Consider the following 16,335-nt stretch of genomic DNA (forward strand, 5'->3'; position numbering starts at 1 on the left):
AATTGATGGCACTTGGCTTTGCTAACATATTCATCAGCCTGAAAGCATCCTAAAGAGCACGCAGTGTAATAAACAGACATAGATGATGCAATAGTGAAAATATCTTATGAGATGCATTTAAGCCTCCTCAAATCCTTCTTCATAACAAGAAGAAATTAACAAATGCAGGCGTTCTGCTTTACCATAAAAAAGTACTGTTGACAAAAGAAACGGCAGCTTGACAGTGTGGGACTGGGGATTGGTCCAGGAGGAGAGGTGGTGTCTATAGGGTCCATCCCCTGCCCTCTCCCGAAGAGTGTGGATTCTCTGGCTCAAGCTGATGAAACTGCTCAGAATGGCAGGGCGGGCTTAGAAGTTTTGGGATCTGTGACTGGCATGGAACAAACTCTGGCTAGCTTTACACTACATTTTTCTGCTGCTGAAATAAAAGCAGAAAGTTGCCAGCACAGATTTTAAGCTATATAATCTGAGTGCACTTGCTGTGGAAACTGAGACAAACAAAACCACTTTTGAGGATGGAACCATGTCTTAATGTATAAGAGGGAAGCCAGTTTGTTACTGAACGTCTATGCCGTTTGCTTAGTACTTGGTTTGCCAACTAAAACTCTTACAGAAATAGTTGAGGCTTTTGTGTTTACATGCTTCCTTTCTCTCCTTTTGAAAGGAAAAGAACCTGTCTTCAGAAAATATACTGTCTGAATGGCCTTCCCAGTAAGGCCTATGTGGTTCATTAGTGATAAGATTGTGATAGGATGTCTTGGAGCACTGCATGGCCTTCTGATGCTTTTCTTATTCTTGTGGGAAGTACTTAAGATCATTCACATGTTTCCCAGCCAGAGGGCATTAAAAATAGCCACTGAAGTCACACTAACCTTCCCTGACTCTCTGGTTCTTGTCAATTAACCTTACAAGTTTACTGGGATTTGATCTCAAGTGGCCTTAATGTTCGTTTTTGTGTGTCTCTCTCTCTTTGTAAAACTTCGAAGTAACGCTTAATATCTGAGGGCTTGCTCACATGTCAAATTAATGTGTGGCAAGCCCAGGTGTGAATCTACTGTGTATCAGCTTGCAGTACACTAGCTTGCCATGTGAATGAGGCCTTACTCCCTATGAAACTCATGAGCACACTCTAGTGGTTACGCTTGTGAATTTTCCACTGTGCCTTAATTTTTCATGACTATAAAACATTTAAAAAAAAATAAAAATTAATGTTCAGCTTAAAAAGACAGAACACTAAGGGTATGTCTACACTATGAAATTAGGTCGATTTTTATAGAAGTTGATTTTTTTGGAAGCAGTTTTATACAGTCGATTGCGTGTGTCCCCAGTAAGCGCAGTAAGCTGGCGGAGTGCGTCCACTTTACTGTGGCTAGCGTCGATTTTTGGAGCGGTACACTGAGGGTAGCTATCCCACAGTTCCCACAGTCTCCACTGCCCATTGGAATTCTGGGTTGAGCTCCCAATGCCTGATAGGGCAAAAACTTTGTCGCGTGTGGTTTTGGGTACATGTTGTCAGTTGCCCCTCCCTCCCTCTGCCTGCCGTTGCTTTCACAGAGGATCGTTTCGCAGCTTTTTTCCTGGGTTAACCATGCAGCCGCCATAGCACTGCAAGCAGGAGCCCGCTCAGCTCACTGTCACCACTGCTGTTGCGGGCAAGACTACTGTGGGGGCTGCTGTGATCCAAGTAGCCAATGCAATCACTGACGTTCTGTTATCAAGGGTAGTGACTCTGGAAAATGTGCGAGCCTTTTTTGATTTTTAGGTGCATCGTATTCCTGTCCTTTGTCGCTGGTGAAGAAATCTTTCAGCCGTACATTCCACGTGTAACAGCTCCAGGGCTCCTGCTCTTTTGCCTTGGCCACATAGCAGCAGCTCCTGGGTGCCTTCGCATCAATGGTGAACGGCTCCACCACTTCCGCTGCAACTCTGCTATCCTGATCTGTTGCAACTCTGCAGCAGACAGTGCAGTAGGACTGCTAGCCGTCCTCATCAATGGTGTCTTGCTCACGCCACCGCTTCCGCTCAACTCTGCTATCCTGATCTCCTGCGAGCAGGAGGCTTCTGCCTCAGGCTGCTCTCCCAGCCAGCAGCACTGCGCAGTCGCGCCTGCCCCTTGCTCCCATGGCTCATGAAGCCTGGACAGTAGTAAGGAGCAGTTCAACTATAGGCTGAGCAAGTGCCGAATGGTGGTAGAATGTGCCTTTGGATGTTTAAAAGCTCGCTGGCACTGTTGGTCAGACCTCAGTGTAACCAACATTCCCATTGTTATTGCTGCTTGCTGTGTGCTCCATAATACCTGTGAGAGTAAGGGGCAGACGTTTATGGCAGGGTGGGAGGTTGAGGCAAATCGCCTGGCGTCCGATTTTGAGCAGCCAGACACTGATTAGAAGAGCACAGCAAGGCGCGCTGCGCATCACAGAGACTTTGAAAACCAGTTTCATGACTGGCCAGGCTACAGCGTGACAGTTGTGTATTTCTCCTTGATGCAAACCTGCCCCCTTTGTTGATTTTAATTCCCTATCAGCCAACCACCCTCCCCGCTTTGAAATAAAGTAACTATTGTTTTGAAACCACGCATTCTTTCTTAATTTAAAAAAAAAAAATTGAGATAACGGACAAGGTAGCCATGGGTGGTTTTGGGTATGTCGTCAGTGACCATTCCCTTCCTCCCTCCCTCCCTCCATGAAAGCAACAACAGACAATCATTTCTCACCCTTTTTCCTGGATTACCCATGCATACGCCAGAGCACTGGAAGCGGGAGCCAGCTCCGATCACTGCTGCAGTTGTGAGCATTGTAAACACCTCGCATTTGCCCTTGGAGATTTTGGCATCTATATTGGCATTACATCTTTTGGAACGGAGTTCTGGTAGCATGGATTCGTGTCCCCATACAGCGATCAGATCCAGTTCCTCCTGTTCGGTCCATGCTGGAGCTCTTTTGCGATTCTGGGACTGCATGATTACCTGTGCTGATGAGCTCGCCATGCTGGCCAAACAGAAAATGAAATTCAAAAGCTCCCGGGGCTTTTCCTGTGTACCTGACTAGTGCATCTGAGTTGAAAACGCTGTCCAGAGCGGTCACAATGGAGCACTCTGGGATAGCTCCCGGAGGCCAATACTGTAGAATTGCGTCCACACTACCCCAAATTCGACCCAGCAATGTCGATTTTTAGTGCTAATCCCCCTCGGAAGGAGTACAAAAAAGATTTTAAGAGCCCATTAAGTTGACAAAACTGGCTTTGTCATGTGGACGGGTTCAGGGTTAAATCGACTTAACGCTTCTAAATTTGACCTAAACTCATAGTGTAGACGAGGGCTTAGTGTCTTTCATTTGTTTTAACACCCAAATAATGTATCTACACATACAAATTTTATTTTAATCCTTTTTCTGCCTTTAGGAGCTGTTTCTGTAGTCCAATAGCATTAACCATATTCAAGGTTCTCCAGCTTCTGGCTCAGGTATTGTGTATGTAGGTTGGCCATTACCGCCCCCTGCCTGTCATGGAAAGGACAATACCCTGCATGTTCTCAGGAATGCACACAGCTGAACAGTTTAACCTACAGGCAAAATGTGAAGGATCCTGATACTCTGTGCTTCTGAAGGCCTTGGTTAAAATCCTAATTTAAAAAGCCATATTGCAGTGGTTATAAGGAATGTGTAAATGCCTTGTAGACTAGAGTGTGTTGGTATGTTCAAGATACACAAACCCATTTCATTTAATAAGAGTACTTTGTGTTGGTACTGTTATGATAGCATTCCATTAGCTGATTCTGTGTTTGAGAAAACAAAATCTGTTCTTTTCCCACTTAATGGAATTTCCTTTTTGGAAGCTGTGTTGGTGGTGAGGCTGTTGGATTTACTTATTTTAAAATATCAGGAATTAAATGTGCCTTATTGGTGTTTTGGCTGGAATGCTCCTTTTAAATAGTTTCTTTTACTTTAGAGATCTCCAACTTGAGCAGTAAAGATATCCTTGTTTTGCCCCTTGATTTGACTGATAGAAGCTTCCATGAAACTGCAACTAAAACCGTTCTTCAGCATTTTGGCAGAGTGAGTTGAATTTTTGGGCTGTCCTTCTCTCTCTTCCCCCCCCCAGGTTACAACCACCCCCATCCCTCCACCTTTATTCTTTTCTGAATTATTGAAAATAAAAACAAAACCAAAGTTACCTACCCATTTTGTATGTTTATATGTGTATGCACACGTTTGTGTGGATATCAAGTCCTTGATCCTACAATTGTTTGCTTGTGGGCATGCCATTGACATCAGTGGGGGTTCTGCACAGGTGCAACAATGAGCAAATAACTTGAGTAAGGAGCTAAGAATCTAATTTGATTGTTCCTGATCTGTGGTTGTATAACCTCATTTCTAGATCCATACTGAAAATGGAATAACCATAACTGTGTGTGTATTGGTCTGAAAGTTGAACACAAGAAAGCAAATTCGGAGAGCTTCATGTCGCAGTGTTAGTAATATCTGTTTGAGTTATGCACAACAGAAATGTACATAACTCAAAAGCTGACTGTTCATATCAAGAATATGGGGTGGGGGGGAAATAAATAAAATATTTTCCTGTGCGTAGGTGTTCTGCTCCAGATGCCTGGCTCTGTGGTTGTCCCTTTAACTTCAAACATAGTCTGAAATCCAGGCAGTGTAATAAAGTGGGAAGTTTTAGATAGTGCCCATAGTCCCCTTGTCATTTTATGCTTTTACAGTCCTGATTTTTGTAGTTGTCTTTCTCTTCCCCCTCCCCCCCCGCCCCCATTGCTATCTCCTCCATTGGAACTCTGGGCAGACCTAAGAGTCAGCCCACATGGACCATCTTGCAGGACCAGGGCCTTAGATGTTACTAGCTACAAGATTATAGGCTTCTTTCATATTAAACTATCCTGCTATGTGGTTTCCATCTACCAGTGTTCCTCTAATGGACCTGGTCTACTGCTCAGCATAGTTACATTGAGCTATTTTTGTCAGGTTTTTTGCTAACCCAGCATCAAAATTAGCCAAACCTCAACTTAGACTTAATTGTTGTGGGTTTCTGCCACTAGAGTGACTAAAACATCTCCTGCAGCAGCTAATAGTGACCCAATGCTACAAAAGCTAGATGATATTAGGGAGAGAAAAGCTGGGCAAGACTCGTGCTCCCTCAGAGAAAAAATGTTGGTGGTTAAGATTTGTATTAATTTGTTTCTTTTCTGAAGATTGACGTTTTGGTGAACAATGGTGGACGTTCCCAGCGCTCCCTGTTTGTGGATACGAAGGTGGATGTCTATGCTGCCATAATGGAACTTAATTACCTGGGTACAGTCTCCTTAACTAAACATGTCCTGAATCACATGGTCCAAAGGGAGAAAGGGAAGATTGTAACTGTGAGCAGTGTAATGGGCATCATGGGAGCCCCCCTCGCCACGGGATATTGTGCCAGCAAGCATGCCCTCCAGGTAAGCTAAATTCCATCTGGCTCGCTAAACTAGCAGTCTTGGAACATAGTGACCTTGTATCTCCAGGAAGCTTTATTGCTGGAGCAGCTAGTCCTTGCTGAAGCTTTTATTCCAACCAACATCCAGCAAGGAGAGAGACTTGGCTGAAGAAGTGTATGCTTATTGTGGGGCCCCTGCCTAAATATTTTAAAGCTCCTCAGAATTAACAGAAGGGGCTGGCTGTAGACAACACTCCCCTCCCAAACCTGGGCACAACTGGTGACCAGGAAAAGTGTCTCCTTTCCATCCGTCCTTTCCTCTTTGGATAGCCAACAACTCGCTGGTGGGGACTGCAGGGACCTCAGGTAGGGCTAACAGATTTACAACTGAAATAAGATCACAATTTTTTCCCTGTCTGTCTTCCCAGGATTTTTAGGTAAAATAGTATGGTAGTATTGGGATCCAAAACCCATGAGTTAGGCCCCCAAAATCATAGGCACCGACTCTGTGGGTGCTCTGGGGTTCAAGCACTCATGGAGGATGGGGGGGGGGAGAGAATAAGGGGTGCTCAGCACCCATGAGCCAGAGCTTAAGTGTGGAATGTGATGAGTTCCATGCTGCTAACAACTTCTGCTCTTGGGACAGGGAGCTTTTTTGTAAACAGAGGCAGGGTGATTAAGATAATTTAATGACAAGCCTTTTGTTAAGGATCATAAGATGATCCTGAAAGCAGTGCCAGGCACTCTAGTTAAGGAAATAAAGGGTAGGAATAAATAGTCTATTTTCAGAATGAAGAGAAGTAAATAGTGGTGATCCCCAAGGGCATGGACTGGGACCAGTGCTGTTCAACCCATTCATAAATGATCTCTAAAAGGGTGTGACAGGGCAAGGCCAGATGGCTATAGAAAAGTAGTGGGAGATAAAGATATTAGCTCCAGGCTAAACAAATCCCTGGTACCAGGATAAGTGAAATGGCAGCTGCTCCAGGTCAATTAAGACACCTAGGGCCAATTAAGAATTCTCCAGAAGGCAGGGAGAAGACTCGGTTGATTGGGACACCTGGAGCCAATCAGGGGATGGCTGAAACTAGTTGAAAGCCTCCCAGTCAGTCAGGTGGGTGTGCATGTCAGGAGCTGTGGGAGGAAGTTGTGCTGTTGGAGAGACTGAGTAGTACACACCATATCAGGCAAAAGGAAGGAGGCCCTGAGGGAAGAGTGAAGTGGAGCTTGAGGAAGTGAGGGCTGCTGTGGGGGAAGTAGCCCAAGGAATTGTACATGTCATGTTTCTAAAAGGTCAGCTACCATAGCTGATACTATTAGGGTCCCTGGGCTGGAGCCTAGAGTAGAAGGTGGGCCCGGGCTTCCCCGCCCGCTCCCTGATTAGTCACTGAGACTGGGAGACAACAGAGACTGTGCAAGGCAGGATAACTTCTCCTCACCTCCCTCACTGGCTTATGATGAAAATGGCTCAGTAGACTGTGACCCTTGTCTCTAGAGAGAGAAGGGTTACGTGGAGGGCACAGTGAGCCTCTGAGGCTAGCGAAATCTGCCAGGAAATGCAGAACCCACGGAGGCAAGGACAGAGCTTTGTCACAAGGGGTAAACAGTGAGGTGGCAGAATTTGCAAATAGTTAAGTCCAAAGCAGACTGAAGAGTTACAAAGTGATCGCACAAAACTGGGTGCCTTGGCAACAAAATGGTGGATGAAATTACATGTTAAATGCAAAGTAATGCACAGGGCAAAATTATAATTCCACTATACATATAAAATGATGGGGGGCCTAAATTAGCTGTTGCCCTTCAAGAAAGAGATCTTGGAGTCATAAATCTGCAGTACTCTGGAAGCCTGTGCCTCTATGATCCTGAACTGTAGAACACTCATTCTCCAGCTTCAAATGACTTAAAAATTATCTCCAGTCATCAATGGGACAAACGCAACTGAATAATGTAGCTGTCCTTAACGTGCATCAAGACCATATCAGGGAACTAGATATCAAATAAGATTGCTGACCGTTTCATCCAGAAAGCTACAGTGAGACATAATGTCTTTAAACTGCAACGTTAGTGAAGACCGCTTGTAGGTGATTGCAATAATTTTAATATACTGTAATTCATGATGTAATTATGTAGTTCATAACTTAATTATTAAAATAGTAAAGATACCAACAATACACATTCAATAACTAGAATATAAAAGAAGTGTTTAAAATAGGCTGAAAATAGCCTCTCCCTGCCCGCAAACTGGCAGAGCACTTCCTCCCTCCCCCAACACACACACCCCTTCAGAAACCGTCACTAGCAAAAACAAAAGTCCACACCTATGCCTAAAACCATAAGTGGTCAAAACATCACAAGAACTTGGGGGGAGGGATGTATGTGTGTTTGTTTTTTAAATTCTTTGCCTTCTGGCTTTGGAGCCTTTAGGGTGCCCCCTTTCAAGCTTTTTCTGGCCCTTATGGTTTCAGAGAACTATTTATTTCTAATAATTGCTTGACTCCAGCAGCTGGGGCTTTAAGGAAGACTCCAAAAACCCCAAGACTTAATAAAATCCTAGGATTTGGCAATGCTGTATGTCAAGGGGCACAGTGAAATCCTCAAAAAAAAAACCAAACCCCCAGAAACCGTTGCTATAGGACATACTATATTACAGCCCTGTTTCCTTGCAAGGCTTTTTTTTATATTGGTGTGAATATAAAAAGGGTTATGAACAACCTCAATTCTGAAGGTGTTTGTAATTCTGAGGGTCTACTGTACACTCTGTTCACTTTGATATGGGGGTTTCCTTATTTATATTTTGAAATAGAAATAATCCCCATCTGAGACCTACAGCCTTACTGGCTGAATTACATATATCCAAAGGAGAAAGCCATGAGTGGCAATGGGAACTCCTTGTGAAGAAGGGAATTGACATTCATGTTTATGGGCTAGAATAACTGAGGGAATTGTGAGCCCAGTCCTTTGAATTTTGAGCACTTTCATGACTTTCAAAGAGAATCTGTGGCTCATGGCACCTCATGAAGTACCTGGTATCTTTCAGCATCCTGCCCTTTATTCTCACCATTTCTTGCAACAAATTGGGGATGTGTATGTTTATCTTCACCAGTGTAGAAGGCTCTCAGAGCAATAGACCAAGAAACAATGTCTGTAAGGGTTGCATCTGAATTTGTATAACTTTATGGGGTTAGATATGATCTGCCTTCCACACTATTCTATGAACTGCTGCTAAAGTGTGATTTGTTTTCAACTTAAACTGCAGTGACTGTTCTAGTCAGTGACTTTGTAAAATGGCACCACCTTACTCAACACCTGACTTGAAGGTGTACATAGCAGATATTTGTTTAGTGTATGAAATACTATAAAGCAAAGGGCTGGCATAATAAGCCCGTCAATAAGCTATGAAAGAATGAGGCCAATTCTGTTGAGGAGGCACAAGACCGTTGTCAGGTGTTACTGAAAACTCTTACCACTGAAATCCTAGGTGGAGGTTCGAGCTCTCGATTAAAAAGTCAGCTTTTGACTTCTACACTGCGGAGAGCTGATCTGGAAGTCCATTGAGAGAAAAAGCATATAAACGTGAACACCCTCCCCCAGGATCATTTCTGTAGTCTTGTTTCTGACTGTAAACTCAATTCTGAATGCTTTTTTGTCTAAACACAATTTACCCATTGTATATCACTATGTGTGCACACAAGGCTCTCTAAATTCCTAGAATCATAAAATATTAGGGTTGGAAGAGACCTCAGGAGGTCATCTAGTCCCTAGATGTAGAGCACTTTGCAAGTGGTGGTAAGGTTGGGCTATTTATTTAAAAAAAAAAAAAAAGCCCCAGGACACTGAAAGTTAACCTTAGATTAAGCTAACATTTGAAAGTATGGAAATGACCAATTAAAGCACTCCAACAGCCTTAATCTGTAGCAGAACAAGCCTCAAGTCGCCTTTCCTCTGTTTCTTTCACAGCTAGAGCCTGGTTCTACAAACTGCTATTCATATAGCTTCCCACAGGGTTGCAAAGCAGAGGGCTTTATCCTACAAGATGTAGTATTTATTTATTTAATTTTTACCAAAGGCTTTTAAGAAATTCAGGATAGGTTAGTGGATATCTTCTTGTAAGAGTCAATGTATTGATTCATTGACCACCCTACTACCATCCTCCTTTTGTCACGTCACAGACATTTTAAGACGTTTGTATTCTTTAAAAGCACAAACCTTCAACTTGAAGACACTGTATTTGTAAAGACTTGTATGTATAATGCTAGTTAACGTGATGGCAGAGGAGCACCCTTACCTTAGGTTTTTGAAGTGGCTTTAATGCCATGATCTGGGTCTAAGAAGTTTGTCTACATGTAATTGTTTTGTATTTGTTGATTCTTAATTGGTGGCACATGGAGTCTTAATAAAGAATGCAGAATGATGGACTTCAGTATGCTCTTCATACAAATTCCTAATTTGATAATTGGTAGCACATGGTGCCTCAATGGCGCAATGACAGCCTTCGCTATTCACCCTAATTAGGCATTTGTATAATTGGTGGCACATGGAGTTGCACTAAAGAATGATTTGTGATGTCTTCGCATGCTGCCTAATCAAAAACTTCTAAAATAGGTGCCTTTGCTAGACATAAAGGCTGCTAGTTCTTGCACAATAGCACTGCAATTAGGAGCAGAACAACTTACTGTTTGTGGTCATTGAGTTGAAAGTGCATATGGATGGATAACACTTTCTGTTCTAACACCATCCTTCCACTCCGCAAATGCACTCCAGTGAGGGTGTCACCAGGGGCCAGTGTTAGGGTTGCTGGGTGCTTAACTGTGTATTTCTATACTTTCAAATGTTGGGCTTTCTTTGAAACCTATCCTAATATCTAGGTTTCTTTTTGACAGTGCTTGTCTTTTAATAGCAATAATATTATAAAATCACTAATCTGTACTCTCAGCCACTGCAAACCCCCAGTAAAAACCACAGCAGCGAGTCTCAGAGCCCAGGTCAGTGGACTCAGGATCTGAGATTCTGTCTACACTGCGCTTTGGAGGTGTGATTGCAGCAAGCATAGACATACCCAAGCTAGTTTTGATCAAAGCTAGATCAGGTAGCCGTAGCAGTGAAGTCTTGACAGCATAGGCTACCCTCATCCACTCAGGACCCTGGGTTGGTGCTTTGGATGGCTACCACGTTTCACTGCTGCTGTTCAAAGCTAGCTTGAGTAACCAGCTAGATCTTGCTACACATGCTGCCATCACACCACCTGATTACAATGTAGACCTACATCTCGTGTTTGTAATTAAAGCACAGCTTCGCTCTTGCATTTGTCTGCAGTGTGTTCAAGTCGGAGCCCAGTCCAGCTCCAAGTGAAGCCAAGGGCAAAATTCTCTATTGAATTCAGTGGTGCAGAACTGGACACTTAGAGCACTTGGTCCAAGGTCTTGTTGAACAATGTTTCCCTCTGTGACGTTACACCCCATATTCTTCATAGAAATATCTTAATTGTGCCATATTCATATTATATGTCTTATGCAAGATGGGGCATGTGAGGTGTCCTAGAAAAGGTCCATTTACTGAATGTATTTATCCAATTTGTATGCATGTGTCTTTTCTGTATCTAAAGTTAGTTGTAATTGTTACCCACACAGAAATATTGTCTATGTATGTGCTTGGGAAACTCCCACCAGAATCAGCCTTAATGAGCTATTAGGAAAAGCCAATGAGTGTTCAAAGATGTGGACCCCCCCATCTTCCCAAGAATTCCTTCCTATGGACCTTGCAATTAAACATTGTCTCATGGTTGCCCTGACACTGCAAGGTCATGTGATAATGTCACCTGGTACAAAATACCACCTTGGGCACTCCTGGTACTTTTCCCCTAGAAACAAAGGCTTCCCACCTTATGTAAATTCTATTTAAGGCTGGGAAGCAAGGCAATCTGGACTGTCCTCTGTTGCCTTCCCAGGAAGGAAGACTGATAAAAACACCTGAAAGGAAAGGCAGAGTTAAGTCCATGCTGAGACAGGGTCTAGTCTGTAAAGGGAAATAACCGGAACTCTAAGTTCCGGAAACTCTGCAACTCTCCTAAAATAACATTTAAGGTGAGAAATTACACTTTGTAACCTGTTTCTTGAGTGTATTAAGCTTAGTTTGTGTGTTTTGTTTTATTTTCTCAGTAATCTGCTTTGTTCTGTTTGCTATCCCTTATAATGACTTAAAATTTACCTTTTGTAGTTAATAAATTTATTTCTTGTTCATAACATAACCCAGTTTGTGCAATTCATAGCTGGGGAGAGGGGCAAGAAGCTGTGCATCTCTCTTTCCACATTGAGGGAGAGGGTGATTTTTATGAGCTTGCGCTGTGCAGATTTTTCTGTACAGCACAAGACAATATTATTTTGGGTTTACTCCCCAAAGGGCATGTGCACATGAGTACTGGGTGAATCCCGAAGCTGATTCCTCCCACACAGAGTTGATCTCCATGTCTGTGCCCATTTGCAGATGGGTGTCCCTACCTGTGTGTGCTGGAGAAAGCTTGAGGGCCGGGCACAGCTAGGACAGGGTGGGGAAACCCAGGCCGGTGGAATGGATGGAACCAGTAGGACCCTAGCACATTAGGTGGCATCCTGGATGGGGGGTCCAACCTGTCACACGCTCCTCCCTGTGACACAAAATCCTTGTCCTTTACTTAAAACATGATAGAAACTATTCTTTACTCTCTGCATAGGTGTTGGGAGGCATTTGTTTGCAGTAGTCTACTCCTTTCTGTGATTCTGCAGTTCTTAGTCCTGCACAGCTCTCTTTGATAAAACATCAGGAGCCTTGATTCTCTGAGGCGCTGAGCACTATGTGCTGCCATTAACTTCGCTTGGTGCTAGAGATGCTCAGTACCTCTAAAATTCAGGCCCCATAATACTTTGTTGGTGGGCATTGTGCAGACCTGAGAGCTGCAAGAGTGGGGAAAGCTTCTGGTATAGAGACCCTTGTGCTTCTGAGAGCTGACGGAAAGAGGCATCAGTGACTGCAGACAATCTCTTACTATCCAAGCCCTTTAGCTGTAGACTGAACTAGGAGTAAATATTCAAAGTGGTCACTGAACATGAAAGATTGAAGACTGGTGGTGGTGATTGCATTTAGTACAATACCTGGAACTTCTACAGCAGAGTTAGAGCTTAATGCTCATTAAAATAAGTGAAACCTCACAATACCACAGTGAACTACATAAACATTATCCTCATTCTATTAATGGGGAAACTGAGGCATGGGGCAATAACAACATAACTTCCTTTCTTCTAGGGTTTCTTTAATTCTCTTCGGCCTGAACTTGGTGAATACCCAGAGATAATTATTACCACCATCTGTCCAGGACCTGTCCAATCCAAAATTATACACAATGTCTTTACTGAAGACCTCTCAAAGGTAAGGAGCAGATATTTCCCTGCTGAAACTCTGCTACAGTAGAAGCTGATTCTGTTAGCGCCCAGTAAAACTGATTTTTCAATGTAGAACTGAGCTCCTTCCTGCTGGCAAACACTAAGCTTCCAGCAGTAAAGAGATGAATAACCTACAGTGTAATAAAGGAACATTATATAGGCCCAGATTTTTAAAGGTATTTAGGCACTGTGGTGCTCAGCGTTGCAATGCCTAACAGATTTAGGAGTCTAAAATATGTTTGTAAGTGATTTAGGCACTTAGGAGCCTAAAATCCCATTGTCAATGGGATTTTAGGCTTCTAAATCAGTTAGTCATTGCAACGCTGAACACCACCATGTCTAAATACTTTTAAAAATCTGGGCCTTCGTCCCTAACTTCATATAGAATCACATCCTTACTCACCTTTGCAAATGGTGAACCTTCCCTTTCCTACATGCGCAGGTGTGTTAATTCCTTTGTAGGTGATTTGGTGTACACTCTCCCATTCTGGGCAACCTGGTACCTGCCACTATGCAGCCATCCAGTGGTTGCAAACTCCCTGTACAGTCACCTTTTACTCACAGAATCACCCTGTTCTCTTGCATACAAACCCTTTTGCAGCTGCAAGGGAAGGGTCTGGATTAGTCCCACAGAACTTTGAAATGCAGAATACATTAGCTGCCATCTAGGCAACTTCTGTCTGCTCAACACACAAAGTTCCCTATTCTGTTGACTCTATGATGCAATCATTGGTAAAGCTCCTTCTGTCATCAACTTCAAGGCATTCATTCTTATTTCCTATGGAAAGCCAAGGAAAATCTCTCAAGTTTCAAAACTGTTTCAGCTAAACAATCCAGCAAAAAAAACCCTAGTAACTGAAGTTGGTAAACATTTTTTTGTTGTTGTCTACAAACTACCCAGCAAACATAATACCTAGGGTAATTCCATGCCATGTGGGGAACAGTCCACCTCTCCTGTACATTCGAGCCAGGTTCTGGCAGGTGTTTGTGTAATTGTATTTTCACAAAAAATAAAACATTGTGTCTAAAGCTATTTATTCTATTAAAACTCCACTGAGAGCAAAACCTTCATTTGAGTCTTAAAAATAAAAAATTTCTCAGATGCCTGGGGAAAAGAAGTCTGGTCCTGCCTCCCTCCACAACCAATCAATCAGGGAGTGTTTTCCTTAGCAGCCTGCCCTAGGGTCCTTTTCCCTCCTGGAATCGGAAAGCAGACTATTACCAACAGCTTCTGCTGCAGCGAAGCCTGGTGCCATGGACCACCTAATGGTGCAGTGTACTTAATTTCTCAGTTGCAGTATAGTAAACTTAAATATCCACTCTAAAATGCAGTATGTGCTTTTATATTATACCAAATTATAAACCATGTTTAAGTATGTCAGATTTTGGACCTAATTGGGTTTTAAAGAATGGTTCAAAGGCTGGTAAAATTTAAATACTTATCATAGCATTAGCATGTAAGATTGCAAAGCATTCTGGTTGGGCTTTTTGACAGGGAAGTGTCCTTGATGTGAACATGGGGCTCAGTGGTGTGGGGTTCCTTTTTGGGAAGGTAGGCCTAGGGCTAAGAGGGTCTCATAAAGGACACGCAAAACAAGTGTGCATATAACACACATCTTTCACCTTCATCACAGCCAGATTCAACACATCTTAAATGAACTAGAACAGCTATAATATCCTGGTCAAGAGCATCTCCTGCTTTCTATTTGCTGAAACTATGTAAGGCAAGGCTCCTGCCAGCAGTGGAAGCCTTCACTGGCATATCAACACAATTCACAGTAGCTTCTTTAGAATTCTAGTCCTCAAGCCTGCAGTGTGGTGGGACTGCTGACCTCTGACTTCAATACCAGTAAATCCAATTTTATTCAGCCCTGCAATATCAAGTTGTCTAACACCTGAACTGACTTCTTCTCAGTGATTGGAGGCTTAATTTATGAGCACAATGTCTCAGCTTAAAAGCCACCATAAAGGGAGATGGCATAAAAAAAGATTGGTGTGCTTTACTTATTCATGACTCTTAAATGAAGCTGTTCCCACTCAGAAATCAATACAAGATTAATATTCTAGAATGAGGGGGCTGGAGCAGACCCCTCCGAAGAATCCATGTGGTTCTGCTGTGTGGAAGAGAGGCTGAAATGTCTGAATGTGTAGCAAATGCATACACTCTGCATGGAGCCCAGTTCAATTGTTCCCTTTTCAGACAGTAGCAGGTATAGGCCCAAGCTTGCTATGCACATCTTTCAGCCCACTGCCATGCATTAGGATGACACAGGGCCAGGTAGCTGTTGGGATGAAGTAGCCTGGTAGAGCAGCTGTAGCCTTTGGAGGAAAATTACTTCTCCTTAGCACACACATCTAGCTGCTTAGGTGGGGCTTTGGGCCGAGGGGCATTATATAGGCTTCATTTACCCAAAGTCCTACACTATTCATCTAAAATAAATAGAGACTGGTCCTCTGGCCAGCCTACTTTGCCAGAAGCCACAAGAGACTTTATTTTATTATCCTTAGGGATACATATGCAGTGAGCTGTGATCCATTTAAAACCAAAGTATAACTCCCCCTTAAGGATGCAGCATAAATGAGGGAAGAAGGGAGAACAGCACTGAGGTAGAAATTTAGTTTTAAATTATGTATATAGTGCCTAAATGCTCTGATGATGGGTACACAGGAAATCCAAAGATAGGGGAACGAAGTAATTTTCTTGATGCAAAAGTTCTGTAGCATTTCATCATTCCTCTTTTCTTCCCAGTCACTAGAAAACACCGGTGATCAGTCCCACAAAATGCCAACTGATCGCTGCGTTCGGCTTACATTGGTCAGCATGGTAAATGATCTGAAAGAAGCCTGGATCAGCGATCACCCATATCTAGCAGTCTGCTACCTTTGGCAATATGCACCCACCTGGGCATGGTGGCTTATGAACAAGATGGGCAAAATAAGAATACAAAACTTCAAGCGTGGAGTGGTAAGCCATTCCTAAGCGGGTGTTTTTGTATATCCTTTCCTCTCTCTGTAGAGAGACTTTAGCCATCAACGTAGGCTGCAATCTGAGTCTGCTGTTCATCTTCCTCCCTGCTTGGTACCACATTTGGACACTACACGAGAATATACAGCCCCATGGGTTATTGCTGTTCAAGCAGCAGAACAGTGAAATTAGTATGCTTATGACAAAACATTTCACCTCAAATGTATCTAGTCTGCACTGCAGAAATGTAGGTTCAGAGCTGGATACTGAGCAGCTGCTATAGACCTGGCCTGCACTATTCTCTGTCACTACTATAATATTTAAAGTGACTTGAGCAATATATTTGAAATTCAGACAGGCTGACAATCTCTCACTTCCTTGCAAGTAGGACTTGTGTCACATACTTTAAGCTGTGTCTGAGACAAAAGCCTCATTTTAGGCAGAAAAACCTGTATTAAGCACTCTAAAGCCAAGCAGCAAAAGTTTCATGTGCACACTTAAAGCTGTCCTCCTGCACAACTGTATTGTCAGTATCTG

At 43.0% G+C, this 16,335-nt stretch overlaps 1 protein-coding gene across 1 annotated transcript in view; it reads left to right on the plus strand.

Moving 5' to 3' along the window:
- DHRS7 (dehydrogenase/reductase 7) overlaps positions 1-16,335 on the plus strand; it is a 35,288-nt gene that overhangs the window by 18,598 nt on the left and 355 nt on the right. The window contains exons 3-6 of the mRNA XM_048853869.2: positions 3,946-4,052; positions 5,204-5,443; positions 12,697-12,819; positions 15,583-15,798. Coding sequence (XP_048709826.1) covers positions 3,946-4,052; positions 5,204-5,443; positions 12,697-12,819; positions 15,583-15,798 — 686 coding nt within the window. The remainder of the gene's footprint in view (positions 1-3,945; positions 4,053-5,203; positions 5,444-12,696; positions 12,820-15,582; positions 15,799-16,335) is intronic.

Source organism: Caretta caretta, chromosome 6 (genome assembly GCF_965140235.1).
Source record: "Caretta caretta isolate rCarCar2 chromosome 6, rCarCar1.hap1, whole genome shotgun sequence".
NCBI lineage: Eukaryota > Metazoa > Chordata > Testudines > Cheloniidae > Caretta > Caretta caretta.